General features: G+C 43.7%; 2 protein-coding genes across 5 annotated transcripts in view; both read left to right on the top strand.

Annotated features, from left to right (window-relative positions):
- Window positions 1-1,942: 1,942 nt before the first annotated feature.
- Window positions 1,943-14,029, top strand: SAG (S-antigen visual arrestin). The gene is made up of 13 exons (XM_053389648.1): window positions 1,943-2,288; window positions 4,466-4,526; window positions 4,636-4,680; window positions 5,357-5,550; window positions 6,565-6,621; window positions 7,897-7,964; window positions 8,288-8,423; window positions 8,945-9,029; window positions 9,769-9,841; window positions 10,152-10,289; window positions 11,238-11,315; window positions 12,126-12,149; window positions 13,698-14,029. Exons 1-13 carry the CDS (start codon window positions 2,181-2,183, stop codon window positions 13,768-13,770), a joined length of 1,140 nt encoding a protein of 379 aa, XP_053245623.1. The 5' UTR covers window positions 1,943-2,180; the 3' UTR covers window positions 13,771-14,029.
- A 6,071-nt stretch (window positions 14,030-20,100) lies between these two features.
- Window positions 20,101-27,598, top strand: part of DGKD (diacylglycerol kinase delta) — a 69,233-nt gene continuing 61,735 nt past the window's right edge. For all 4 annotated transcript variants that reach the window (XM_053389641.1, XM_053389643.1, XM_053389642.1 and 1 more), the window contains exon 1: window positions 20,101-20,297. In XM_053389641.1, the coding sequence (XP_053245616.1) occupies window positions 20,133-20,297 (165 nt within the window). In that variant the 5' untranslated portion in view covers window positions 20,101-20,132. The remainder of the gene's footprint in view (window positions 20,298-27,598) is intronic.

Raw genomic sequence — 27,598 nt, 5'->3', positions numbered from 1 at the left:
GGACTTTTTTGCTAAAAGGAAAGTGATGGAAAAATGCATGGGAAGTGTAGGATAACACTTGCTTTGACACAATGTCTTCTAACCTCCCTGCAAACAAATGTGGATGAATGCTCTAAATAGGTAATCTAGAAGCACCTTTACTTCAGAAGAAGCATGCATGGGATGCTTCTGTAAGAAATCTTGTGATGAAGTTGATTTATAAGATAATGTGAATATAAAATCAGTCAGGGGCAAAGGACTCCCCACAGAGACACCCCTGTCTGGCTCACCTGGACAGATGGAAAGGAGGTGAGAAGCTCATTTCATTTCTTGAGGATCATGCCCTTGATAACCAACAAGATTGCTTCCATCTTGGGACGGAGAGAGAGGGAAAATGACAACATGTATACTGGTACTAATGGTTCTCCCCGCCCCCTTACTGAATGTACGGCATTGACACAAGGGATGGGAATTAACGTATTCTATAAATCATTGTACTTCACTTTTTCAAAAAGAGTATCTTTTATAATATCTAAACTGCTTTTAAAGTCTATAAAGAATATATACGGGGCAGGTATGAGATAAGCATGTAAATGCATTTTAAAAGCAAACACAATTTCTTATTGCTATGACAGTAACACTGTTTGGTTAACCAGTTGTATGCTAATAAGATTATGTAATCATATCAGAATTGTAATTAATAGAATTGTAACTGAAAGATAATGTGTTCAGAATTGCTTAATTAGTTTTTCTACATCATAATTGGATCTTAATTGGAGCATAATTGTTGAGCCAGCCTGATGACATCTCTCAAGAAATAGCTCTCATTAAGGAGGAATAGCTGTTAGACAAACCATTGCTAGCCAATAGCGAAAACAGCAGCTCCTGGCTCCAGTATTCCGTCCTGACCACTGCAGTTAATTCCCTTGGTGCCAAGCGGCGGCACAAGGGTCATAGGCAAGCTCCAGCCCTTCTGCAGACTGGGCTATCACTGTAGTGTAGACTATAAACAGACAGTGCTCATATGGTATTGGAGCAGAACATAAGTACTGCAGGATAACTGAATTTTTAAGGTTGCTTCCACATTACCTGCTTATTGAGTAGTTATTAAGATTTCTTGCCGCAGAGGTTCTGCAACTCTCCATTATTCAATTGCCATTCCACACATTCAAGTGCATTTCTACCAGCCCCTCCAGACTTTGGGGTGGGGGGAGCTGTGGGCGTATTCTGCAACATATCATTGATGCAATAATAGCGCATTAGTAATGGATTTGTACAGGACTGTCCACACATCATTCTCCTTTGAAAGTTGCTTTTCAATGTTTCTCCAGTTTTTCTGCAAAACATTTGCAAATGCAGCCAGTATTGAAAGTGGGATTGTGTATAACCACCCAAATACCCTCATTAGCACAATTCATCAGGAATACACCACAGAAAGGACATTTGGTTGGCCACCTGTCACTTGCCTTACTGGGGGGGGAAATGAAATGGGTTTAATGGCACAAACCTACATTTGCCGGCTTTATTGAATCCATCCTGCAAAATAGTGATAGTCTGGAAGCAGCCTATGTTAATATTTCAACAGCACCACTCAAATCTCAAGCTTGAACCTCTAATACAGGGCTGGCTAATCCCAGCGAAGGATTATGATCCAACTTCCCAAGCAATTTTTTCTGTCTTCCCACTCCAGACTCCACCAATTTTGGTTGTGGCATCAAAAATAAAATTTATATATATGAGCACTGCAACCTCAGAGTCATCCGCGACCGGACCTAACGGTCAGGGGTCCCTTTACATTTTATATATATGTGTGTGTGTGTGTGTAGTTAGTGTGTGTGTGTGTGTGTGTGTGTGTGTGTGTAGTAGATAGAGGGTTCCTTCCGATGATCTGCTTGCTCATCCAAGGAGCAGAGAGGGAATTGTGTGCATGCAAGTATGTGTACAAGAATGAGGTGGGGTGGCATGACATGCCACAAGTAAATGTGACCCTCAGACCAAGAAAGGCCAGCCACTCCTGCTCTACATGCTATTTTGACTCCTGGGCCACCGTTGAATGCTCCACACAAGGTTACTAAGATTTTCTGCATGCCCTCAGTATGCTTTCAAACCATCCTCAGCTTGTCTTGTAGCTGTGTGTCGCTGATCTAATGATCCCTTGATGCAAGAAACATTCCTTCTTACCAGGTCACATAACCGTATTGATGAGCTGCCCCGACACTCCAAAGATGGTCTCTGTTTCTGAAATTTCTTTGAAGAATGTTATGCCTTTTAAGACTCATGTCTACAAGAAGACCTCTCATGACAAAGCTGTGAGTACTTAGCAGGACAAATGGTTTGGACTGGAAGCAGTGTGTTGTTTCAGTGGTAAGCTTCTGATACAGAAGTGCTTATTTCTAAGAGACAAAAGTACATGCGGTGCTGCCTTGCCAAACGCAAGGGCACTTTTGGGATTCAGTGACAATAACCAGAGCCGGTTCACCCATTAGACAGGGTGAGGCAGCCACCTCAGGTGGCAGAAACACAAGACATGGTGCCCCACCAATTTTGTTGCCGCCAGAGAAGCAATCCAGATAAGGGAGGCTTCAATGGCAGCAGAACATTCTGCTGCACAGCATTGCCATTGGTCTCTCTCCCTTGCTAGGGGTGGAGGCAGGCCAGTGGCAAAGCTCTCCACAACACCTCTCTCTCCCCAATACAGCAAGAGGGAGGTGTTGCAGACACACTTGTAGAGTTTGACATACCCCCCCCCCCCGTGGCAAGGCTTTGCAGAGCCTCATCACGTCCCCTCATCACAGGGTATGTTTTACCTCAGGAGACAAAGTGACTTTGGCCACCCCTGGCAAACAGCAGCACAAATGGAGGGAACCTCGGTGCTCCTATTAAAGAGACAGCACAAAGAAAGCAGTCTTTAAGCAAAACAACACAGCAAGAACCAGATGGTATACTTCTGCTATCAGGAGCTCCAGAGTTTGAGAACAGAGAGACGGCGGTTGGCCAGTACACAGCACCCTTTTGATCAGAGTCTACATTGAAGTATGGTGTATATACTCCAGGCCCTTAGTGGCCTCATGCGGCCTGGCCTAATAGCTCAATTCCTCCCACCTGGTAAGCTAGGCCAATATACCGGGTCAGCATAATCAGCCTTTTCGTGCACTGCTACCTGCAGACCCTCAGCCAGCAACTAGACCACATTCTGCTCTCCCCCATTCTGCTGCTACTTATCCCTGGAGTCCAAACCACAAATCAAACCAAGCCCCAAGCTACCAATAAGCAGGGAGGAAGAATCATACAAACTCATACTATGTCCTCAAGCTACAAAATGTCTTCCATGTAGGTTTCCCCTACAAATGCTAAGCTTGGAAGCACACCAGAGTTGTAAAAAAATTAAATAGTAGGCATTGGGGGATTTTCATTCAGATTTCAGTGTACAGCAAGGGGAGGTTTGGTGGCGGCAGCAGCAGGGAGAGCCCATTGGCACCAATGGAGGCTTCCTCATCCTCCATGTCAGACCAAGAAAATCTTTGATACCAAACCAGTACAGACCAAGCCGTTCTTTAATTTATTCCAAGGAGAATCTATTGGTCATTCCACAACCAGCAGATTGTCACTAGATGAGAGCATGGAAGTAGGCCTTCTTGGTGGAAGCACCCATCCTCTGAAATGCTCTCCCTCAAGTAATTTGTGGAGAAAGTAATGACCATCTTACAAATCTGTATTTTTAACCATGTTTTCCTGGACACTGATTCTTAATTTTAAATACTGTATTTTTCTGTGTATTGGACAAGGTTCTTTGACTCAAAAATCACGTCAAAAAACTGGGGTCATCCAATACACAGATAGTGGCATGGGGGGGGGGAGAAGTGGCACGCTGCCAGCCAGCTCGTTGGGGGGAGTGCAACTTTCCCCGATGCTGCATGCGGCGGGCGCTCCCTGGGTCATTTCCTGTGCACGACGGCAGCATTGGGAGAGGTTGCGACGGGCACTTCCTGGGTTGTTTCCCACAAGTGGCGGCATCGGGGGAGGTTGCGCTCTCGGGGGAGCACAAATTTCCCCGATGCCGCTGTGTGCGACGGGCATTCCCTGGATCGCTTCCCACACATGGTGGCATCTGGTGGCATCCCCTGATGCCGCTGCACATGGGAAACGATCTAGGGAATGTTTCCTGCCCGCAGCTGCTTGGAGGGAGAGGCTCAGCAACTTTGGGCCATCTCCCCATATTTTCCTAAAATTGAGTCCACAAAAATTGGTGGGGGTCTTTTACATGGGGGCGTCCTATAGATGGGAAAATGCAGTATTTTGTTTTGTACAATGCATCCAGACACTCTACTTCTATTACATTTCTGAATCCTGATGCATCAAGAGGTTTGAGTAGTCTTGTCTGCTCTGAAGGTATACTTTTTGCTTGGCATTGGTTTACAACTGAATGACATCCTTAAGTTGAGCTATGAAGCGGCCTTGTCCAATCATGAGTTTCCCTGTCTTCCAGGTTACGATCTACATAGGCAAGCGAGATTTCATTGACCATGTAGATGAGGTGGAACCTGTGGGTAAGCCCAGCGTGATTTCAAATTTTAAAAATCTTTTTTACACTTCTTTTTACAAAGCTTGAGTATACAGTGTCCCAGAATGGCTCCTTTCTGTGTTTTCTCAATACAGATGGTGTGGTGTTGCTTGATCCTGATATTGTAAAGGATAAAAAAGGTCAGATGACTTAATTGGTTTTTTGGAGATTTAAGTATTAATATCCAGCTTTAAAGTTAAAATGTCTCTTGATTTACACAAATAAACTCCACTCAGGAAAAGAAAACATGGTTACCAAGCATGTTTTCATAGGTATATAAGAGTTATGTCATTGGGCCAGATATATAATTCCTCTAGTCCCAAATGTTAGTATAACCACAGTAATTAGTGCCAAATGCATTCACATGTCCATTTTATACAATCTTCTGTTTGCTCCTAGATGCATGCTGACAGAATCTTTATTAAAATCAGGCTTGAAAGAGGCATTGTATTGCAGCCAGTATAACAGATTGCAAATTGTTCCTGGCTGCAGCATGTGTGTGTTGTGCCCACGATACTTTAGCTGGTTTGCAAGTGTGCCCACTGGCCCGGAAAGCTTACTGACCCCAGCACCTTGCACTCCCCAAGAGAGCAGTGGAAAACCACAGCCACCAAATGAACCCAGCTTCTTCTGACTGTCTTTTGCTAGCTGAGGCAGACATAAAGTGAGCTTGTTTAACCTTGAGCTTTGTCCCAGGCCCTCAGCTTGCAGGTGTCCACTCTCAGACCTTTAAGCACAGACTTTCCATGTGAGCAGATGATACCCCTAGTTGGTTTAGCACAGTGTTTTTTAACATTCGTTGTGTCTTCTTCCTAGTGTATGTGACACTCACTTGTGCTTTTCGGTATGGGCAAGAAGATATTGATATAATGGGCCTGACTTTCCGGAAGGACCTCTATTTTTGCATGGTACAGGTATATCCATCGCTAGAAAAACAGAGACCGCTCTCCAGCTTGCAGGAATGCCTACTGAATAAACTGGGTAAAAACGCACATCCTTTTGTGTTAACAGTAAGTATTCTGCGGGGCTCCTCTCAGTTCTGTGACTTGACAATTTGATAGGAAAGTGGTTAGAAATAATAAATCTTTTGAAATGATTGAATTAGCAAAAATGACGGCAACAATTAGAATGCAATCTAATCAAAATCTCAAACAGGAATGGAAATGTGTAGAAGAAATACATGACCAAAAGACGCTCCAACAAGAATTTATTGATATGTATAGACTGATTTCACAAAGTTAAGTTAAATTAAGCTAAGCAGATATATAAGATTGAATGTTTAATTATTAAGATACAAAATTACAACCTCAATAATAAAGTCACAAAATAATAACAAGGAAGTCACGCACGGGTGGAGGGAAGACACAGGGCAAGAAATAAGAAATGGATAAATGTTGTTACATAATGAAATGTGAAAATGTGAATTTACGAATATAATGTATATGTATCAATATGTAAAGATTTCATATATGTATTACAACATTAATAATAAATAAATTAAGTGAAAAAGAAAAAAAGGAAAGTGGTTAGAAAGTGGCTTTACAGCATATTTTCACTTTAGGTGTCTCCATACATTCATCCCCCCCCCCCGACCCATATCAACTCTTCGCTTCATATCTAGCAGCAGAATACATGAGGTGGGCAGAATACAGGAGGTGGTTTGAGTAAGGTTTGACCTTTAGCTGGGTCTCTCATATTACCTAAGGCAGTGTGCTTTGCAGCACCTTAAGAATGTAAGAAGATCCCTGCAGGATCAGGCCTAAGGCCCATCGAGTCCAGCATCCTGTTCTATTAATGGCCTACCAGGTGCCCACTGGAAGCCTGAAAGCAAGACCTGAGCGCAAAAGCACTTTCCCAACTTTTGATTCCCAGCAAATGGCATTCAGAGGCAGACTGCCTGCTGCTTCTGACAGTGGAGAAGGTGGCCATGCCTCAAGAACTAAACTTCTGTAGCAGCTAAACTAACTGTAGCATGCAGTTGAATGACCTGTGTCCAGTGTCTTTTGTCTTCCTCACCCTTACAGATTCCAGACTATCTACCTTGTTCAGTATGCTTGCAGCATCCCAAGGATGTCGAGAAGGTGAGAACTGTGGGAACAGGATTGTATATATTTACTAAGAAAGTAAAATCCAAGAATTAGCATCTGCTCCCACGTTTTCTCACTGCTGATGAGGTGACATGATGATCCCTAGTGGAAGTTTGTTTCAGGGGAACTGTTTTCCAAGTGGATGTTGGACACAGCTGGTCCCACAGAAATAGACACAAATAGCAAGGAAGACAATAACTTTTGCAACACTCTCTTAACAAAAAATATCAGGCAATACTGGAAAGGAACATGTTGTGTGAAAGTTTGTGTATGGTATTAGATAATATTATGGGTCACCCTAGGAAAGCATAGCTAAGCAAGGGCCTTTTCCCTGTGTGTGGTCTGCTTCTCACCTTCCCAGGCCCAGCAAAACAAGCTCATGGGAAGGTACTCTGTGATGTGCTCAGGTGGAGTACAAGTTTATAAAAACCAAGTGAGCACACCCATTTTTAAATACGTCCTATCTCCTTCCAGTTAAGGACCAATGTTATGTCTCCTGTTTTAGGCAGAAATGGTGTTGGGATTTCTCAGTGAATGTGCACCTGTATTGAAAAGGTCTGTGCATATGACCTATGGCAGATGCATAGGAAGCTTTTATTCCTATGCAAATTGAAAGTGTGGGGCCCCTGACATGGACTGGGGCCATACTGGGGTGCAGAGAGTTAAAGCACCCTACCCCTACACGGGTGGCGCTGTGGGTTAAACCACAGAGCCTAGGACTTGCCAATCAGAAGGTCAGCGGTTCGAATCCCCATGACGGGGTGAGCTCTCGTTGCTCGGTCCCTGCTCCTGCCAACCTAGCAGTTCAAAAGCATGTCAAAGTGCAAGTAGAGAAATAGGGACCGCTCCGGCAGGAAGGTAAATGGCGTTTCCGTGTGCTGCTCTGGTTCGCCAGAAGCGGCTTAGTCATGCTAGCCACATGACCCAGAAGCTGTCTGCGGACAAATGCCGGCTCCCTCGGCCTATAAAGCAAGATGAGCGCGCAACCCCAGAGTCGGTCATGACTGGACCTAATGGTCAGGGGTCCCTTTACCTTTACCCCTACCACCACCACCACTAGGGCTGCCATATTTCCGGACATTACTGGGATTCCCACAATGGCAATTTGGTTGTTTGTTTGTTTAACTGCACTTAAAAGCACAGCTACATAGGTAATGTAACACATAGTTTGACTCTTAAATTGGCTATTGGATGGGTTCTTTTGCATGCTGACGCTTAATACACTCAAGCCCAACAGCCATAACCTGTCACCCCCATCTTTCCTTGCAGTGCTGCGGGGTGGATTTTGAGGTCAAAGCGTTCTCGACAGAAAATGTGGAAGAGAAGGTTCTCAAGAGGTAACTTTTTTTGACAGATGTTGGATGGAAAATGGGGGAAATGGAGCAGTTGAATAAGGAGCTATATTTACCGGTAATTAACAGCCTGCTCTGAATCTCTGGGCAGGGGGAGAAGAGGAACGGCTACTTACTTTGTGTACCACTCCCTGCACCCTATTGCTGCTTTACCAAGGATGACTTGTAATGGCAGTAAAGACCTTCTGTCACTGCCCTTGGTGCTACCTCTTTCATCCCTATTTCACAGCTTGGCACTACTGCTCCCACAACTGCTCGCCACCGCCACCAGTTCAGCATAGAAACAAACCTGTTTCCCCCCCCCTTAGGAACTCCACACGCCTGCTGATCCGCAAAGTCCAGTATGCTCCAGAAGTGCCAGGACCCCAGCCTCATGCAGAGACCAGCTGGCATTTTTTCCTGTCAAAGAAACCATTGCACCTGAAGGCATGCCTCAGCAAAGAGGTGAGCTGGTCTTTCATTTGGAAATTAATGCCCTGGCTTTTTAAAAGTGTGCATTTTACATCTCTGAGTTATTTGATCTCCTATTTAAGAGACCACTGATCAAGGGCTTTGGAACTATTTGCAACAACAGTTCTTCTTGGGAGAAACTGGGGACAGATCCACAGCATACATTTAAAGGACATCCAGTGCACATTTAAAGCACATGGCTTCCCCTAAAGACTCCTGGGAAGTGCAGTTTAAGGGTGCTGATAATTGTAGTTCTGTGGGGAGAAACAACATTTCCCTGGGCTCTTTGAGGGGGAAAACCATGTGCTTTAAACATTCATGGGATATGCTTTAAATGTATGGTATGGAACAGTCCTTGGATGTCCAGTGTATTAAAGCCTTCTGCTGACTCTCAGGAGATATAAACAAGGCCCAAGGCTTTCCTACAGAGGCTGACCATGCAAGTGCATAGAAGATGAAAGATGTCTTATGTAGACCAGATGAACCCTCCTGCTAAGTCAGTCCAATTGTTCCAGGTCTTTTACCATGGTGAGGCAATCCCTGTTACGGTGACTGTGATCAACAATTCAGATAAGGTGGTTAAGAAGATCAGTGTATCAGGTAAAATGCTAATTTCCCCCATAATGCCATGATATGTTTGTTATCAGGGAATAGCAGGGTAGAAGGATTGAGCATCCATGATTATTTATGCCCACAATGCTATTGAGGGAGTCACACATAATTCCACTTTCAATATGGTTTGCACCTGCAACACTTGGGGGGGGGGTCATCGTGACACTGCTCCATTTCCAATCAGTGTATATCCCATAACTTCCTCCTGATATCCTGTAACTTTTTATGCCACAGATGTTCTGGTTTATTTTTGTCCTGCTTTTGTTGGACTACAGCCCCACTGGGCAGCCCTAGGGAAGCATCAATAAACAAACTAAAGCAGAATCAATCCACCACTAATGTACTGTTACAGTATCGTGTCAAGAATATGTGGCAGAATACACCTGCAACAAATCAGCAATCTAGAGGGGTCCATAATATAATAACAGGCAGTGATGGTGGGGTTGGGATAACTCAGCACTTTCAGTGTGAAAGGATCTCCACATGGTTTTCCAAGAACTGCTATTGTTATTGCCTTGGAACCATGTTTCCCTGTGCTCTGCCAAAGCAAAATTACCGGTATTACCAGTCCATAATTTAGTATATGATGCCACAAACAAAAGTAGAGGGGAACAGAGGCATAAAGAGAAGCGACAGCTTCCTTCAGAATGCTCAGAAGAATTATAGGAAATAGGCTAGACCCTCTTGGTTTTCCAGTTGTTAATTTCCCATCTCGTTCCCTCCTCAGTGGAACAAGTTGCCAATGTGGTCCTGTACTCCAGTGATTTCTACACCAAGACAGTAGCTCTGGAAGAGGCAGAGTGAGTGCATCCTAAGCTGTTCTGCCAGTTTTTCCCTCTGTTACATTCCCTTTAGCTGCCTACCTCACTAGAACATAGAAATTCACACCTATACATTGTGTTGCTTCCTGATTTCTCTCTGACAGAGGTCTAACTCTGCATCTTTCTGCTAAGATGTATATTTCCCGTCCCTCCCTTCTTCAACTGTGGTCTTATGTTTTGTGCCCCTCATCTGGATCCTATTGAAGTTGGAAGGTTGAATTTTGGCCAGTGTGAAAGGATCCAGAATAAAACTTGTATTCTATTTAATCCCCTGCAATGTGCATTCCAGGGAAAAGATACAGCCCAACTGCATCATCTCAAAGACTATAACAGTTCTGCCTTTGCTGTCAAACAATCGAGTAAAACTAGGCATAGCCCTGGATGGGAAGTTAAAAGATGAAGACACCAACTTGGCTTCTAGTACCATGTGAGTTGAATATGTATAGACATATAACCCATTTGCAGCAGAAAACTGTAGGTTTCCCCCCTCAGTCTGGATTCATTCATGCTCATCCTCAACATGCTGCTTTCCATCTAGATTAATTCTAGATCCTGAGTATGCTACCTTGATATGCATTTGAAAATCGTCCCCTTCCTTAAGTTACCCACACCTTTTTCTCCCTGCACATGCCCCAAATGAAGGAAGAAGGACTTGATGATTACGATCTTGGCATATCACGTGGAGAGCCAGTGTGGTGTAGTGGTTAAGAGCAGCAGACTCATAATCTGGGGAACCGGGTTTGCGTCTCAGCTCCTCCACATGCAGCTGCTGGGTAATCTTGGGCTAGTCACACTTCTCTGAAGTCTCTCGGCCCCACTCACCTCACAGAGTGTTTGTTGTGGGGGAGGAAGGGAAAGGAGAATGTTAGCCACTTTGAGACTCCTTTGGGTAGTGATAAAGCAAGATATCAAATTCAAACTCTTCTTCATATGACTACAACGTCATTGGGTACCGTCATTGGTACTGACTACATCCACTTTCAAATGGACACACAGCAGGGTAATGCAGAATAAATGTTTATTTTCAAAATGAAGCCAGTTTCCTCAGAAGTACTTTTCATGGTCAAAATAATAGATCTAAATTGTTTGTGTACTACATACAAAAAAACAATTACTCAATCCCCACTGATTCTGGAATGATATGTTGCGTGTATACAGCCTGTGGAATATAGAAATAGGATGTCTTCTATTGCCGTGTTAGGCAATAAATGTAAGTGCAGAAGCTTCCTGTATGCTTAGCTGAATTCACCCTAGGATCAATCTTGCCTTGGAACCTTCTCAATTAGTGTAACTGCCCTGGGAGGATCCTCCTTCCTGTTGGACAGCAAGTTGCTTCAACTGCATGTCATAATCCTACTCTTTTTATCCCCAATAGTATTAAAGATGGGCTAGACAAGACAGTTCTGGGGATCCTGGTTGCTTACAAGATAAAGGTGAAGCTCACGGTCTCAGGGTAAGAGAGGTTTTCAGTATCCTGTAGTTAAAAGTTTGTAGATTCAGGTAGGTATCCGTGTTGGTCTGATGCAGTCAAACGAAAGCTTATACCAAGAACAAACTTAGTTATAATAATAATAATAATATTATAATTTATTATTTGTACCCCGCCCATCTGGCTGGGTTTCCCCAGCCACTCTGGGCGGCTTCCAACAAAGATGAAAAATACACTTAGTTGGTCTCTAAGGTGCTACTGGACAATTTTTTTATTTTTTTATATATTAAAAGGCATCCTCATTGCTTTAGATTATACAGTGGTACCTTGGTTTACAACCATAATCCGTTCCGGAGGTCCGGTTGTAAACCCAAACAGGTTGTAACCTAAGGAGCGCTTTCGCCAATGGGGCCTCCCCCCCCAAAATTGGTTGTAATCCAAAAAAAAAATGGGTTTTAATCCAAAAAAAGGGACACACACTTCCGGGTTTGACGTGGTTGTAATCCAAAACGGTTGTAATCCAAAGCGGTTGCAAACCAAGGTACCACTGTATAGATAATTCTAACACATTGGTTCCATGCTTAATAAATTAGCTATCCTGTAAAATGGTGAATATTTGTATGAATGTTCTTTCTTAAAAGTAAGTAGATGTTGCCAAGCCAAATGAAGAAGGAATACTTGAGTGATGTGGAATGGGATAATACATGAATGCTACATTGCAAGCATGGATAATTCTGAGCTACATTCTGCATGAAGAGGATATGAAATATGCCTGACTTTGCTAAGGAATTTTGTAAGCTTTGATTGTTTTTATTTTATTTGATTATATCTTAGCCTGCTAGGAGATTTCATTTCCAGGTAAATCTGCAAGATTTTCTCTGTCCCCCTCCCCAATTGCTCTTGCAACATTTGATTATATTGCTAGGCTTATCTGAAAATGGATCTTCCATTTTTACTCTTATTACACATTATACCTTTTAAAGCACATTCTTAACCACCACCACCCCTGAGAATTCTGGGCACTAAAGTTTGTTTAAGGGTTGCTAGGAATTGTAACTCTGTGAAAGTTAAACTACAATGCCCAGAATTCTTTGAGGGAAAGAATGCACTTTGAATGTGCTTTAAAGGTACAATGTGTTCACAGTCTTAGCTTAATAACTATGAGCTTCCACCATGGACTAGGCCCAATATTCTGTGTATAAGGTATGTTTACTCACAGAGGAGTGAACACTACTACTTCTACAATATACCTTTTCTCTGAATTCTCACCCTTTGTTCAATTCCTTTTATTGAGCATCCAGATTATTGAGCATCCAGATCATTGATTTCCAGTGTTGTTAGGCGAGTTTCTTTAGTGTGTTTGCCTTTCATGCCCTCCCCAAGAGGACACGATTTTCTGGTGGGTAATAAATGAAAACTGCAGTGCCAGCCCTTTCAGTGGTTACAGACAGAAAAGTGAAAGTGACAGTCAAGGTGGAACATTTCAAATGGCCTACTGTATAAGAAATTGCCAATAAACTAGCATGAGCCGAGTTATTCACAGTCCTTCATGCTAGTAGTGGTTTTCGTCAAATTTAGCTGGATAATAAGTATTTTCGTTTGTTAACCCATTGTCAGCACTTGCGTAGTAACTGTAACCAGGCACTGGTCATTAATTATTGTATTTGTATTCTATCATTATTACTCACTTAATACATTTATATCTTACCTTTCTATAGTAAATTTAACACTGCTTTCAAATAAAAATATAAACTACATCAACAATTAATAGCAAAAGAATGCAGCAGGAGGAAAGCAATCATAATAAAAAAAGTGTTAGCAACAATCACCTTAGGAACAATTTGATTGAAAGGTGGGATAGAAATAGACCTAGGGCCTTTCCCATCTGCACCGTGGACTCTTATGCCTTGACCACTGGTCCTGTTAGCTAGGGATGATGGGAGTTGTAGTCCCAAAACATCTGGAGGGCCGAGTTTGCCTATGCCTCAACTAAGCTTTATTCAGAGCAGACCCACTGGAATTAATGGACCTAACTTAGTCATGTTCATTAATTTCAGCAGGACTACTCTGAGTTAAATAGCCCCCCTAGATTTAGATCTGGGTAATGACTGGATAAAGGGATGCGGGTGGCTCTGTGGTCTAATGGCATTTCTGTGCACTGCTCTGGTTTTGCCAGAAGCGGCTTAGTTATGCTTGCCACATGACCCGGAAGCTGTACACCAGCTCCCTCGGCCAGTAAAGCGAGATGAGTGCCACAACCCCAGAGTCGTCCATGACTCTACCTAATGGTCAGGGTCCCTTTACCTTTACCTTTAATGACTGGATAAACCAAATAGTGTGGGGAACTGCTAAGGTTGTTTGGTGCTATGTAGGTATCATCCTACTTTCTTTCCTCTCTCCACACAGCGAGGTGGCCATGGAACTGCCCTTCCGTCTCATGCACCCCAAGCGAGAGGAGGAAAACACAACAGGTCAGTAGGATATCATTGCCCTTGCTTGGGGCATTGTTTATAATATTCTGATGATACCCTTAGTCTTTTTGAAAAGCTAGAAGATTATTCTTCCATTGAAATGGTAAGCAGCTCTAAGGGAGATTTTAATCACAGGGAGGGGTGTTTTCAGATGGAGTAGAAGGAGGGATGCTATTAGATGGTTCTCCTTTCATATTTTCCAGTAGACGTTCTTGTGCTCTTGAAGCACAATCCTATGCATGTCTCCGCAAAAGTCCCATTGAGTTCAGTGGGGCTTGCTCTACCCTGAAATCTTTTGTGTATGTGTGCTCTCACATTTATGCTTGCAATAACTTTCTTATTAAGAAAGGCGCAGAGAACCTTTGATGCTCCAGATGTTGTTGGACTCCAACTCCCAACAGCCGCAGCTAATGATCGAAGATATGGGAGGCATAGTTCAGCAGCACTTGGAGTGCCAACAATTCTCTAGCTCTGCTCTAATTGCATCGCAGAGCTGGTGGAATTCAAACTTCAATCAATCAATTTGGAATCCAGTCATATGAGCAATCCCAGCTTGTTTCATGTTTCCTCTAGAATTACTTTCCACAGTTAGTACCAAAACTTAGTATGACATTGGACAAGTCAGTTAGGTTTCAGTTTGCATCTGTACAGTGCACACAATAACACCTCCTGCTTCAAAAAAACAGAATGGAATGTTCAAAGTCTAATAAAACAATAATTTTGAGGTCTACTACAAATCAACTAGCACAATGATTAAACTGAACCTTTGTTTTGTAATATTTTGGCTGGCATGATTAAGGTATTGCCCAAATATGGTTTTTGAATTTTTGTTGGCGCTTGGGGGGGAATTGTCATCGCGCCACTCCTTGGTGTGTGGAGTGCCTCAGGGTGCGATTCTCTCCCCGATGCTTTTTAACATCTTTATGCGCCCCCTCGCCCAGCTTGTTCGGAGTTTTGGGCTGGGCTGCCATCAGTATGCCGATGACACCCAACTCTATCTGTTGATGGATGGCCTTCCTGACTCGGCCCCAGACACACTGACCAGATGCCTGGAGGCTGTGGCTGGATGGTTACGTGGGAGCCGGTTGAAGTTAAATCCTTCGAAGACAGAGGTCCTCTGGCTGGGACGGGACGATATGGGATTGAGGGGGCAACTCCCATCTCTTGCGGGGGTGCAGTTAGTGCCAGCACCGTCCGTTAAGAGTTTGGGTGTAATCTTTGATACCTCCCTCTCTATGGAGGCGCAGATTACAGCTATAACAAAGGCGGCATTTTTTCATCTCCGCCAAGCTAAGCAGTTGGCCCCTTATCTCTCTCGCCCTGACCTAGCCACTGTGATCCATGCGACGGTCACCTCCAGACTGGATTATTGTAACTCGCTCTACGTGGGGCTGCCCTTGAGACTGACCCAGAAACTCCAGCGGGTGCAGAATGCCGCGGCGAGACTCCTTATGGGGTCTTCGCTGCGAGACCACATTCATCCGGTGCTATATCAGCTGCACTGGCTCCCGGTGGAGTACAGGATCAGGTTTAAGGTGCTGGTTTTAACCTTTAAAGCCCTATACGGCCTAGGACCCTCGTACCTACGGGACCGCCTCTCCTGGTATGCCCCACAAAGAAACCTACGGTCTGCAAATAAAAACATCCTGAAGGTCCCAGGCCTCAGAGAGGTTAGGCTGGCCTCAACTAGAGCCAGGGCCTTCTCGGCTGCGGCTCCAATCTGGTGGAACGCTCTGTCACAAGAGACTAGGGCCCTGCGGGACTTGACATCTTTCCGCAGGGCCTGCAAGACAGAGTTGTTCCACCAGGCCTTTGGTCAGGGCGCAGCCTGACTCCCTCCTCTAGCAACCTGCACAGAGTTTTGCTTAATGGTTGCCATTAACTTGATTTTAATTAATTTTTATAATGAAATATTTTTAGAATGTTGGTTTATTTGATTGTTTGATTATTTGATTGTTGTTAGCCGCCCTGAGCCTGGCTTCGGCTGGGGAGGGCGGGATATAAATAAAATTTATTATTATTATTATTATTGTTGATGGTAAGGAATATTTTGGTGCAATGAGTGCAGCTGGACAAGCTTTGAGACCACTACACACTACACCAGTGTGGTGTAGTGGTTAAGAGCGATAGACTCGTAATCTGGGGAACCGGGTTCGCGTCCCTGCTCCTCCACATGCAGCTGCTGGGTGACCTTGGGCTAGTCACACTTCTTTGAAGTCTCTCAGCCCCACTCACCTCACAGAGTGTTTGTTGTGGGGGAGAAAGGGAAAGGAGAATGTTAGCCGCTTTGAGACTCCTTCGGGTAGTGATAAAGCGGGATATCAAATCCAAACTCTTCTTCTTCTTCATGATTGCCATAAATTTGTGGTTCAATGAAAATCCATTTAAGAGAATGAAACTTCCTCTGGCTAAAAGTTTGCTTATTCATAGGACTTTCTTTCTTTCTCTCTCCTCCTTTCACCTCAGTGCACATAGAGGCACAGATTGTTATCTCTCCTTTCCAAGCTTTATGCATGGCCCAAGGAGCCTGGGTCACTGACTTATTGTCAGGTCACACATCTGTTGCATAGTTGTACCTGGAGGGCACTGTAACTTATATTTTCCCCTTCAAATGGACTTTACAATATTTGCCAACTACTTTAAGGAATCAAAATCAAGACAACGTATTTAGTTAAGCCTTTCTCCCACTTTTCTTTTCAATGCGCACCAGGAAAAGAAAAGTAAGTATTGTTTCATTATATTTCTAGCCAACTCTGCCCTGAAATCCTTATTCCTTCATGAGCAATGACTTTGTTCATAAACAAATTTTATTAAAGTTGCAGCATGAGAACAATGGAAATTGATTCTGTTTCTCAGCTGGATTCAGCTCAGAGCTTTCTGCATTTTAAGGCATACAAACACTGAGAAGCTACAGCTGCGTGATACAGCAGAGTGAAGTATTTGCAGCTATTGTCTCACAAGATGTTGATAGATATTATATAGCTGGAATCCTACATATGTGTACCTGTAAATAGGACCTACTCACAAGTAAGCATGTATTAACTAATAGCAAAATTATATCATGCTTAACATTGCATAGAACTGGACTGTAAAAAGTCTATACAAACATTTTGTTCCTTAGAATGTGCTCCATGAAATCTAATGGGATTTACATATAGGGGAAATATGCATAGAATTGGATTGTTAGTCTTATATTGCCCCAGTTGCCCAATGGCTAAGTTATAGTTAGAAGATAGGGTTCTGTGGGATGCCCTGATAAACTTCTGTCTAAGCTCCAAAGAATGGCTTATTGTGAGGAAATGATGCAGCAACCTTACTGAAGCTGAGTCAAGAATGCGAAACCTTTTCACACAGGCAATTGGGGGACATGTTTAAGCTTTGATGTGGGCATTCTTATGTCTGCTGCTGAATGGTTGTATGGTTTAATCATTTTGTTTTATTATTTATGCTACATACTACATATAGTGGCAAGGGCTGTTCGATTTGATTCTGCTATTAGTGCTCTGCCCTGGGATCTTATTGGATGAAGGGCAGTCTTAAAAATCTAAATAAATGAACACTGCAAGAGATGCTAAAATGCATTTTTGTGTTGTGTGAAAATGATGTAAAGTGTACACTGACTGTGTGCTAGTCTAAACGTTCCAAAGAAAAATAGAGCTTCGCAATGCAGAGGTATCCAAATACTAAGAAGAATGCAATTTTGAAAGCAGACTTTATCTTTTCTTAGTGACCTCATGTTTGAGGAGTTCTCTCGCCAGCAGCTGAAAGATGAGGATGAGAAGGCAGAATCACTAAATGATGAATGACAGAAAAAGGAGGCTGAGCCAGCTATGGAAACCACTCAATTTGTGTCTAATGGCAAACACAGAGGGAAGTAATTCTATTAAACAGCAGGAGAATTTTCTTTTTTTATGTCAGTTAACACTGGTCTTCCCTCCCTTTTTTAGAATAAAGAAACAGAATACTTGAGATGATTGTGGTGGTGGTTTTTATTTAAATCAGTTGCCTCACTATGAACATCTAGCTGCAGCGTGAGGAGTGAATCCAGTATTATTTGTTTAGAAAATAAAAAACTGCTTAGCATAACAAACCCATGTCCCTGAATTATATGGAAGTCTGGGGGGGGGGGGTGCTACTTTGTTTGCTTGAACTTTAAAAAAGGAACGAACTGAAACCATTCACCCTACAAGAAAGAACTTGAAAGTGCTTCATCTATTACATTTTGTATGTGTTCATATAAAAATATTAAATATGTTGGAAGCAATAAGCATGTGTTTGTATTGATCATCAGCATTACATCTGTCGGTGTGTGTGAGGGAGCAACAATTGACCACAGCACCTTGCTTTATGTACATATAGTGGCAAATACAGGTTTGCTGCCATTTAACTTGTAATGCAACCATTCTGGGCCTAGTTCCCAGCCATTTCTTATGAGGTAGAGGTATGGAGTATTTTACTGTGCGTAAAATGCAGGAATCTGGAAGAATGTATGTGCTGGTGAATGAGGGCAAGACTGTATTCAGCGCCTTACAAGCCTGATCTATAAAATCCAGTAAAACAGATTATATGTGTGCATGCACTGTTTTTTTAATAGCACATAAATGGAGTGAAAATAATCTTTGTAAAAACAACAACACAGCATGTCAGTTTTTGTATCTGATCTGTTTGTACTATAAATATGCTGGTCTCCCTAGCTGAGAACCTCAATTTTAGCAGTGGTTTCAAGGGAAATGCTGTGGTTTCAACATATGATGTCAGGAGTGGAGTGGATGTGCACGGTTTGGAGAAAGTGGCATTGCAAGCCAAACTGGGACAACTGATAAGCCCTAGCAGATGCCACCATGTTCCCTTTTTATGTTTGGAGGGAAGGTGAGCAGGTTAATGTACACTAGGGAGCTGCTATAGTTTACACTATAAACATCTGTCATGGATGCTTTAGTTGAGATTCCTGCATTGTGGGGGGTTGGACTAGATTACCCTTGGGACCCTTCCAAACCCTTGGATCCCAACATGGGGCACACACCTCACAGGGGGGCAATTATATTTTTAAGGGGGTCAATTCAAGAATGAGTTATTAACAGTTAATGGCCTTTTAGGCTTCCTCCATGCAAATAGCAGTTCTCTTTTTGAATAATAAGGATTATATGTCACCCTGGGGGGGGGGGTCAGGATTTTAGAGATGCTTAGGTGGTGCACGGGCAAAAAAAGGTTGGGAACCACTGCTTCCAACTCTTCAATTCTATGATTCAGGTTTATGTCTCCGATTCAGAAGTTGTGGTATTCATGGTGTGGACCATACAATGCCTGTTGTGTCAAGTGCCCTTTCATGTCGTTTGATGAATCCCATGTACTTTGTGAAATTCCTACACAGAAGGCACTTCTAACCTGCAGCATATGTAATAGCTGCATACACTGCAAAATGAACATGTATTGGTTGTTGGATGTAATAATCTACAAGCAGGTTGCCTGCTTTTTCGGTTTTATTTGCTAAAAGATTATGACTTACAAGTTCTGTAATGAGCATATGAACACAGGGTACAGTGCCATGCCTTCATATATCTATTTTGCAGAGTAGTTATTGTAACTATGTGTGTACAAGGCAGTGGGGCAATGGAGGTGGTCGTGACATGCTCTGTACCTGAAACCAAAATGATATGGTATATTTATAAGGTGGCAGATTACAGGTACAATAACTTCATTTTTAATGCTCCCTTCTGTTCGAAACAAAATGCTGCTGTTAGCAAAAGAAAAGAAAACCCAGAACAAATTCTAGTCCGTTTTATCCCCTTCCCCTCATGCGCCAGGTCTTTTTTTAATGTATATTTGTTTTTAATATGAACTGAGTTGTAAAGGCGAGCATGATTTATCACAGGAGGGAGATTTTAAGACAGGGTGAAGTAAATAAATGGGGCGGGGCTTTATCCCCTGAGTCCTCCTACGCCAGATTCAGATCGATGTGCTGCGACGTTCACTGAGGACACGACAATATTTTAACATGGTCAGCAACCCCTCAGTACACCCGCCGTGCAAAAGATGGGCGAGTAGGGCGTCTGTTTGCGCTCGCGGGGGGGGGGGCGCATTCTTAATTCCCCGCGTGCGAACTAACAGCCCGCCCGAGACGCTGCCGCCGTCGCATCCCTTTTCCTCCCCCCTCTATTCGCTTCAAGCAACTTTAGGGGCCTGAGGAGGTCGCCTCAGGACCAGTGCAGAACCGACCCGCCAGAGGGCGGCCACGTCCGCTGCGGACGCCTCTCCGCTCCCCACAGCAAGCTCCCCGCCCGCCCGCGCTCCCTCCTCCCTGGCTGCCGGCTTGCACCGCGGCGCTTGCGGCGCTAGGTGGTGCTGCCCGCCCTGCTCCTCACGGTGCAGCATGGCGGCGGCGGCGGCGGGCTCCTCGCAGCCCCAGGCCGGGGCCACCGCCGCTGCCCCTCCGGTGGCGACTGAGGAGTCGTCGGACAGCGAGCCGGAGCAAGAGCCCGGCTCCCCGCAAAAACTCATCCGCAAGGTCTCCACGTCCGGCCAGATCCGCCAGAAGGTGAGCGCTGTAAGGGTCGGGCCTTCAGGGGAGAGGAGGAGGAGGAGGTGGTGGTGGTTATGCGCTTCCCCCTCCCCTCAGCCTTCTTCCCATCCTCCATTTCATTCCCACTCTCTCCTCCCCAGACCAGCCCCGGGTAAACGGCGCTGCCGTGCAGGGCCTGGGCTCTCCAGCAGCCCTTCAGCGCGTTCCCCCTAACCCGGCCCTCTCGTCAGCAGCAGGGGTGGCACTTCCATCGCCCTTTGCCCTTCCCCTCATGGTCTATGCCAACCCCCCCCCCAATGGCTACTGCGCTTTGCAGGTTTTATTAGGGCCTTCGGCAAAAAAATATATATGCCCGTGGTGGTGGTGGTGGGGAACCCCTCATCCACCTCTTGCATCCTCCCATCTATCCCAGTTGCTAGGTCTCCCAATGAGGGAGGGCGAGAGGGCACACAGGTGAGCAAGGGCCAAGGCAGCAGCTGGTCCTTGCGCTGCCCTGGCATTTCGTCCACCTGAGTGAGCAAGGTGTGGAGGTGGGGCTGGGGGAGAAGATGCTTCTGTTGCTCCTCCCGCATGAGCGCACCCTTCTTGAGTGGTGCAGGGGTTGGCAGCGTGCTTTGCGACACCCAGAAGGAGGGAGCCAATAGAGGTGGGTGGCCCCGTGCTGCCACCCCAACCTCCGCTCAGTGTGCTTGACTGCGCTTGCTCTCTGGGTAATGCAGTGGTTGGGATTGGGCCCCAGGATAGTTATGTATTTCGTTTACGAATGGCTTCCCGTGGAGGCAGTTTCACCACACAATAAAAAACCATATACAAAACAGCTGCATATATAAAAAATAGTATAGGCCCAGCCCTTGCTTTCACACTGACTTGAGGGAGAAGGCAGAGGAGTGAGTGAAGCCAACTGTCCCTGCAAGGAGTCATCATCTCAGCTTTCTTACCTGAGCATGCTGTCTCTCACTCTCTTTCTCAGTGGGTTGTGTGGTGGGCTCAGCTCTAGCCACCCAGAGAGAGCGTGTAAGTAATCCATTTACCTGCACGCTATCTCTCTCTGACGTGGCAGTGATATCCCAAATATATTGCCCAGAGGGGCTACTAGGTAAGCAGGTGAGAGGTGACAAGGCACCATCTCTTTCTCCTTCACTCTCCTTATCTAGGTGGTAAGTTAAGAAGCTGCCATGTCACCCAAAGTTAGTGCATCCAACTTTGGTGCAGCCCATATGCAAAGTGTAAGCAACTAAGTGGAGTTGGTGGCCGTCTCTGCTATCTTGCCCTCCACTGGGCAGAGGTGGACTTTAAGAAAGAGTAGAAACAGTGATCAAGGGGAGGCACAATCTTTCTCTGGGCAACATGGTGGTTGTGGTTAGGCCTAACAGAGGTATCACTTGGATAGGTGAGCAACTACTGACATTGGTAAGGAGCAATGGTCTCATCTCACCGGGCTGTAAAAGGGCAGGTAAATGAGTTATGTGGAGGTGAGAAGTTATGGTAAGCACTCATTCCAGAGAGAGAAGGTGGGGGTCTTTGCTGGCAGATAATGAGAAGTGAGTGCTCCTTTCAGGTGGCAGCAACTAATGTGACCTCCATTGTATGCTCACCTAGCATACAATGGATACCTAGTGTTCATCCAGCCTAGCAAACAAGCAAGCTTTGTTCCCTGGTAACTGAGAAGGAAGGAAATGGCAGGGGCTCAGGAGGAATGAAGGAGGGGTGTCACCTCACTCTGCCTTGATGGTAGGTCTAGTCCAGCTCAATTCTATTCTCTCTCTCCCTCTTCTGGGTGGTGAAGTGGAAAGGAACAGCTACTTCAGCTCTGCACCCTCTAGGTATCTTAGGGGTCCAATCTCTACTGCAGCCTAGAAAAAGAGCAGGTGAGTGAGCAGAGGTGGCTCCTTCTTGCAACTGTCACATTTTTGCTTTAAGTCATGAGTGACTCTCAGAGGGGCAGAGGGGTCTGTGTAGAGGTGGAGAAGATAAGGTGTTTCTGCAAAGAGACAAGGAGGAGGGACTCTACCTATTCAAAGGTGATCCAAACCTCCCAAGGGGGTTTCCTTCTGTCAGAGGTGGCAGTTCCTCCTCAGTGAGAGTTGGTCAATTCCCGTGTTCTCTCCCAAAGTGTGTTGGGGCTTTGGCACCTTCCTGACAGCGCTGAGTCCTGATGCTAGCCCTATGTCTTTGTTATACTTTGTATGTGTGCACACACACAGATTCCTCTGCTGCATCAGGATGCTTAGAGCTGCTTAAATGTCCCCACTTAACCCTCCCTAGGCCTTCCTGCAGTGTCCCATACCCATTTTAATTTTACTACCACAAAAACTCTTGTTCCTTAATGAGTTTGGAAATTTAGAAGAGTGTTGCATCTTGTGCTTTGAACTGTGCATCTGCAGTCCTTGCTGTGTATCTCATGAACATTTCCGTTATTCTGGCACGGGTTTGATTATTTTGAATGACCAGCAGCAATTCAGCCAGGGAAGCTTTTCCTATTGCTGCATCTGGTTGCCAGGAAAACCTGCAACCACTGAATTTCTACATGTTGCAACATGGTTATGAAGCCATGCTAGGAAAAAAATATAGAATCTTATTGGAGTTACCCATGGTATCTCTCAGAAGTCTGCAAATAATGAGTTATGTTTCAAGTTGTGAACCCAGCATTCAAAATCCCTATTGTGCATCCTGGGAGCATTTGCTTCCTACAAAGCTTCTTGGATGCTACTTGTATCTTTGACGCAGTGTTATATGTACTGCAACTATGCAACTATGGTTGCATAGCAATAACAGCAAAAATGAAGGATGAAAAAATCATTGTCTTGTAAAGGTTCATTACATCATACAATGTCGTGTGACATTGAAATGGCTCAGCAATGTGTTTCACATCCAGGAGGAGAAAAACTCAGCTGGTTCACACATAATGCTAAACCAGGAATGGGGAACCTATTTCACTCCAGATGTTGTTGGACTGCAACTCCCATCAGCCCCAACTAGCATGGCCTTTGGTCAGAGGTAATGGAAACTGCAACAATCCAACAGCATGGTTTAGCGCTGTGTGCATGATTTGGAATTGGATGGAGTGAAGCCTTGGGCTCGCTCACCCCTCTCCCTCTGCTACATGGATGAACTAAGGACTTGCACAGTGTTCACGTTTCACTTTCCACTAGTATTTCCTTGTTACGCACAAACCATTGATCTTGGTTTCAAACGTTGATTTTGGTTTCTGCAGAAACTGATGGGCTCCAGAATAGGAGGAAAGAGGAGGCATGGAAATGTGGGTAGTGCCTACTGTAAGAAATGACTGTAGAGGAGGGATGAAAAAGGGTGTGTGCAAAGGGGGAGTTGTAGAAAAAGGAAAGAGGAGTTGGCATAGGTATGGGAGTGAAGATGAAAGCAGGGATACAAAAGGGGCTGCAGAAAAGGAGGGGACGGTGGCTTCATTACTGGGTGAAGGTAAAAGGCTGCTTGGTAGTTAGAATGTGTGGAGGAGGAAGACTCTGGGATAGGGGTTGCAGAAAAGGAGGGTGGAGGAGAAGGCATGGCCATGAGAGGAAAGGTGAAATTTGGTGCAAAATGGGGCTGCAGATTAGAAGTAGAAGGCTGGGATGATTGCTTGATTAGGCACAATATTCAGCAAATGGAAGTGTATTAGTGAGGGAATGGTGAGCAGAGCCCCGTAGTTAACATATATTTGGAGAGAACTCTGTGGGGAAACTGTGGGTTTCAACCAATATTAAGTTTCTGAATGACACATTTTTTTCTTTATTAAATTAAGTCTGGAAACAGCCTTAAGTTTAAGATAGAAAAATCACTTCTAATTTCTGCTGCATTGGTCAAACTTATGAATACATAGTGTGTGTGTGTGTGTGTGTGTGTGTGTGTGTGTGTGTGTGTGTATTGATCAAACAAGGAAACAAACAGGAGGAAACCTCATAAAACATGTAGTTAAGCCTACTATTGACATTGTAGTATTAATGCTGAAGTATTTTCTTCTGGGGTACTGATTTAAAGTCACTGGCAATGACATCATAAACTGTTAATTGATTACTTGCTTTTTACCTCAGGTAGCCAAATTCTTTCTATATGGAAAGCCACTATCTATACTTTGTTGATTATGACATTTACATTTGGAGAAAATTCCTGAACTTCACCTTGTTTGAAGATGGACATTTGAAATTCTGCTTCCTTAAATGCTTTTATCATATTTAAATAGTACATTTGGAGTGACTCCCTTAGGAATAGGGAGGGATCCAGCAGTCTCAAATTTGGACTCTAAGCATTGGTGTGAGAAAAACAAATGAGCCTTTCCCAAATTAGAATGTTTTAATTGCAGTAATTAGAGAAATGACATGGATGGATACGTTTTATATTTTGCCATAGTTCATATAAGGCCAAACTCCGCTCTGAATTCCCACTTAATCACTTGCCATGCTTTGCATCATTTCCTACGTCAATGTGGTTGTAAAAAGCCCTAACACTCTGCTTGTGCTATGTGAATATAAACATTTTAAGTACAAGGATTATAAACAGAAATTGTGTATAGCCATTAAGCTTCCATTGCTTTAATCTAACAAAAACCTCTAGCTAAGCAGTACTGGATTCTCAAGATAACAATTTTAGAATTACCAATTGCTCTATTTTGTGACTTGCTATCTTAATTATGTATACATTTCTTCATTTACTTCCGCTCTAGCTTTTGATCACCTTTTCTTTTCCAATGAGAGATGGAAGACAAATGCATGATTAATGTGTATACTGTGCATGTCATTTTGAGGGTTTTCTTCAAAACTGACTTGGGTTGCTTCCATGCTAGAACTCTTTAATGCTGCTGAGGAATTGTGTTTCTGCAATTAGGTGGTAGTGGAAGTAAGGCAGATTCTTCACAGCACTCAATATAGCATTATGTTATCCAGTATCTTGGCCAAGATACTTCTTTAATGTCTACTCATATCTAAGTTCAGCTAGCTAAGATGCTTTACATTGCTAATGGCAAGCTTCATGTTTGCTGGTTCAGACATGTTACTGCTTTCTGGGAAGTGTGGTTTGGGGACTAATACTCATTTGTTCCCTGTTTAGTTAGCCCCCACCCCCTGACGGTAATATGTGTTAAATTAATGACTTCTCTTCCATTGTAGCTTTTTATCTTTTCTTTCCATTACAGTAAAGTATTGCTGTTTTACTATAATGAAAAGAAAAGAGTGGGGAATGGTGAGAAACCACTAATTTAATGCACACTTTGGGAGTTGGGAAATTGGCCAAATGGGCAATTCAGCACTATTCCTGCAGCTACACTGGCCAGGGTAGAAATGGAATGGGCTTGAACCTGCAGACGGGAGCTTTCTGTTTAAAGGAACAGTCACCCTTAAAAGCTCTAATTGCATGTTGCCTGTCCATGATGAACAGGCTGCTGCTGCAAAAAGAAAAAGCCACAAGTCGGGCCTGAAAAAACACTGGGCAACAACACAGAAAACAGTGGAATGTAATAATCTGAGAGTGGTTTGTGAGGATTCCCTGTAAGAAGTGAGTGAAGAAAAGATGGCAATTCCAGGGAAAAGGACAACCCTGATGTTAATTTGAGCTTTATAGCTGCTCAGTCACAGCTATAAAGATATAGGAAGGTTCAACAGATCTTGAACAATAAAAGAGAAATATGCACGTGACAGTATGCTTCCAATAAACCACAAGAATATATTCTAAACATATATTTCCACATAGGTACCTTAGGTTTGTTCTTGCTGTTACTCTGAACAATTACTGGCCTTGAGGAGTTTCTGGAATTGTAATAGTGTTAGTTCTCAGCTATGAATTTAGTCTCCTAAATCATCCAGTGAGTTACAGTTTAAGTGCTCATTGCAATAAATCTCAAGTGCTAAGGCACTGCTTTGCTTGCATTTCAACCATTGGCAAGATGATCTAAAGTATCCTGAAGGCCTGAAACATGGCTAGCCAGAAGATTCTGTTTTTACTTTAGTTTCTTATTCACACTCACAAAGCAATCAAAGGTTCCTGTTATTTAGCAGTGTGCACTAAAGAACAGGTGGTACCATCCCTAGCTAACAGGACTAGTGGTCAGGGATGATGGGAGTTGTAGTCCCAAAACATCTGGAGGACCGAGTTTGCCTATGCCTGCTCTAGCATGTAACATTGCTGCTTAAGATCCTTTTAGACTAAGCCCAGGCCTTGCTTAGTGATGGAAACAGTAAACTGAAGGCAGACTGGCTGTGTTAAAGAAAACTGTGAATCTGAAGTACAATACTTTAATAACAGAGTTTTGTGTGAGAGAGAGAGACTCAGTAAAAGCATAATATTGCATTGTACATTAAAAGCTGTACTATGCACTATACACTATATATAGTGTATAGTGTATATACACTATGCACTATACTATACTATTCCAGCAGACCTGTAGAGAGAGACAGGATTTTGGGAGAGGTGTTAGGTGTTATGAAACACTGAATTTTGTAGTACAGCCTGCTTAGTATTACTCATACTCCTGTCTTTACTGACCTTTGTTGATGCACAAGCTGGTCTGGAGGGAGAAGGATCAGCAAAGACTCAGATTTTCCCAAAGAGAGTTCACTTTACAAGTTGACACCCATGGCTCTCTGTGTTTTCCAGGTTCCAGGAACCAGAGAAGCATTTCTGTGAATTGATATGAATGTTTAGGAACTAATTGTACAAAGTTAGTTATAGACACAACACTGGCTCCATGTTGCTCCTGACTTCCCTTTAGTCATTGGCTGAGTTTACTTATTATTTGGAATATTTACAAACTACTAAACATTACAAAATACCATAGCAAATGTATAATGACAATAAAAATATAACAAAATAAATCAGATACAACACTTCATAATAACATAAAAAGAGCCTACTGAATCATGCCAGTGGCTCATCTAGTCCAGCATCATGTTCTCACAGAGGCCAACCAGATGCCTGTAGGAAATCTGCAAGCAGGATTGGAGCACTAGAGCACTCTCTCTGCTTGTGGTTCCCAGCAACTGGTATTCAAAAGCATTTCTGCCTTCACATTTTCCAAAGGGAAATCTGATGCTGCCCACAAGTATTTGGAAAAGCCTCTCGAGAAACCCTGTGGAGGTAGGAAAGATTTTAGCATCAACACAATATATGTTGGAGCTTGTCTAACTTAAATGGGCAATGTGTTGCAGAAGCCAGCTTCCATTTCACTGAGGTTGTCATGTTGTCATACCATGACTGAGATGCATAGATTTGAGGCCAGGGATCTTCTCCATGCAGATCACGTGTTCTGTAAGTGTGTCTTGGCTGTGGTTCAAAATAGAGGGTCAATTACCCATCTAGAATGTGGGAAT

Source organism: Podarcis raffonei, chromosome 5 (assembly GCF_027172205.1).
Source record: "Podarcis raffonei isolate rPodRaf1 chromosome 5, rPodRaf1.pri, whole genome shotgun sequence".
Classification (NCBI taxonomy): Eukaryota; Metazoa; Chordata; class Lepidosauria; order Squamata; family Lacertidae; genus Podarcis; species Podarcis raffonei.
The sequence above is the reverse complement of the archived record's forward strand: the minus strand, read 5'-3'. Positions and strand labels throughout refer to the sequence as shown.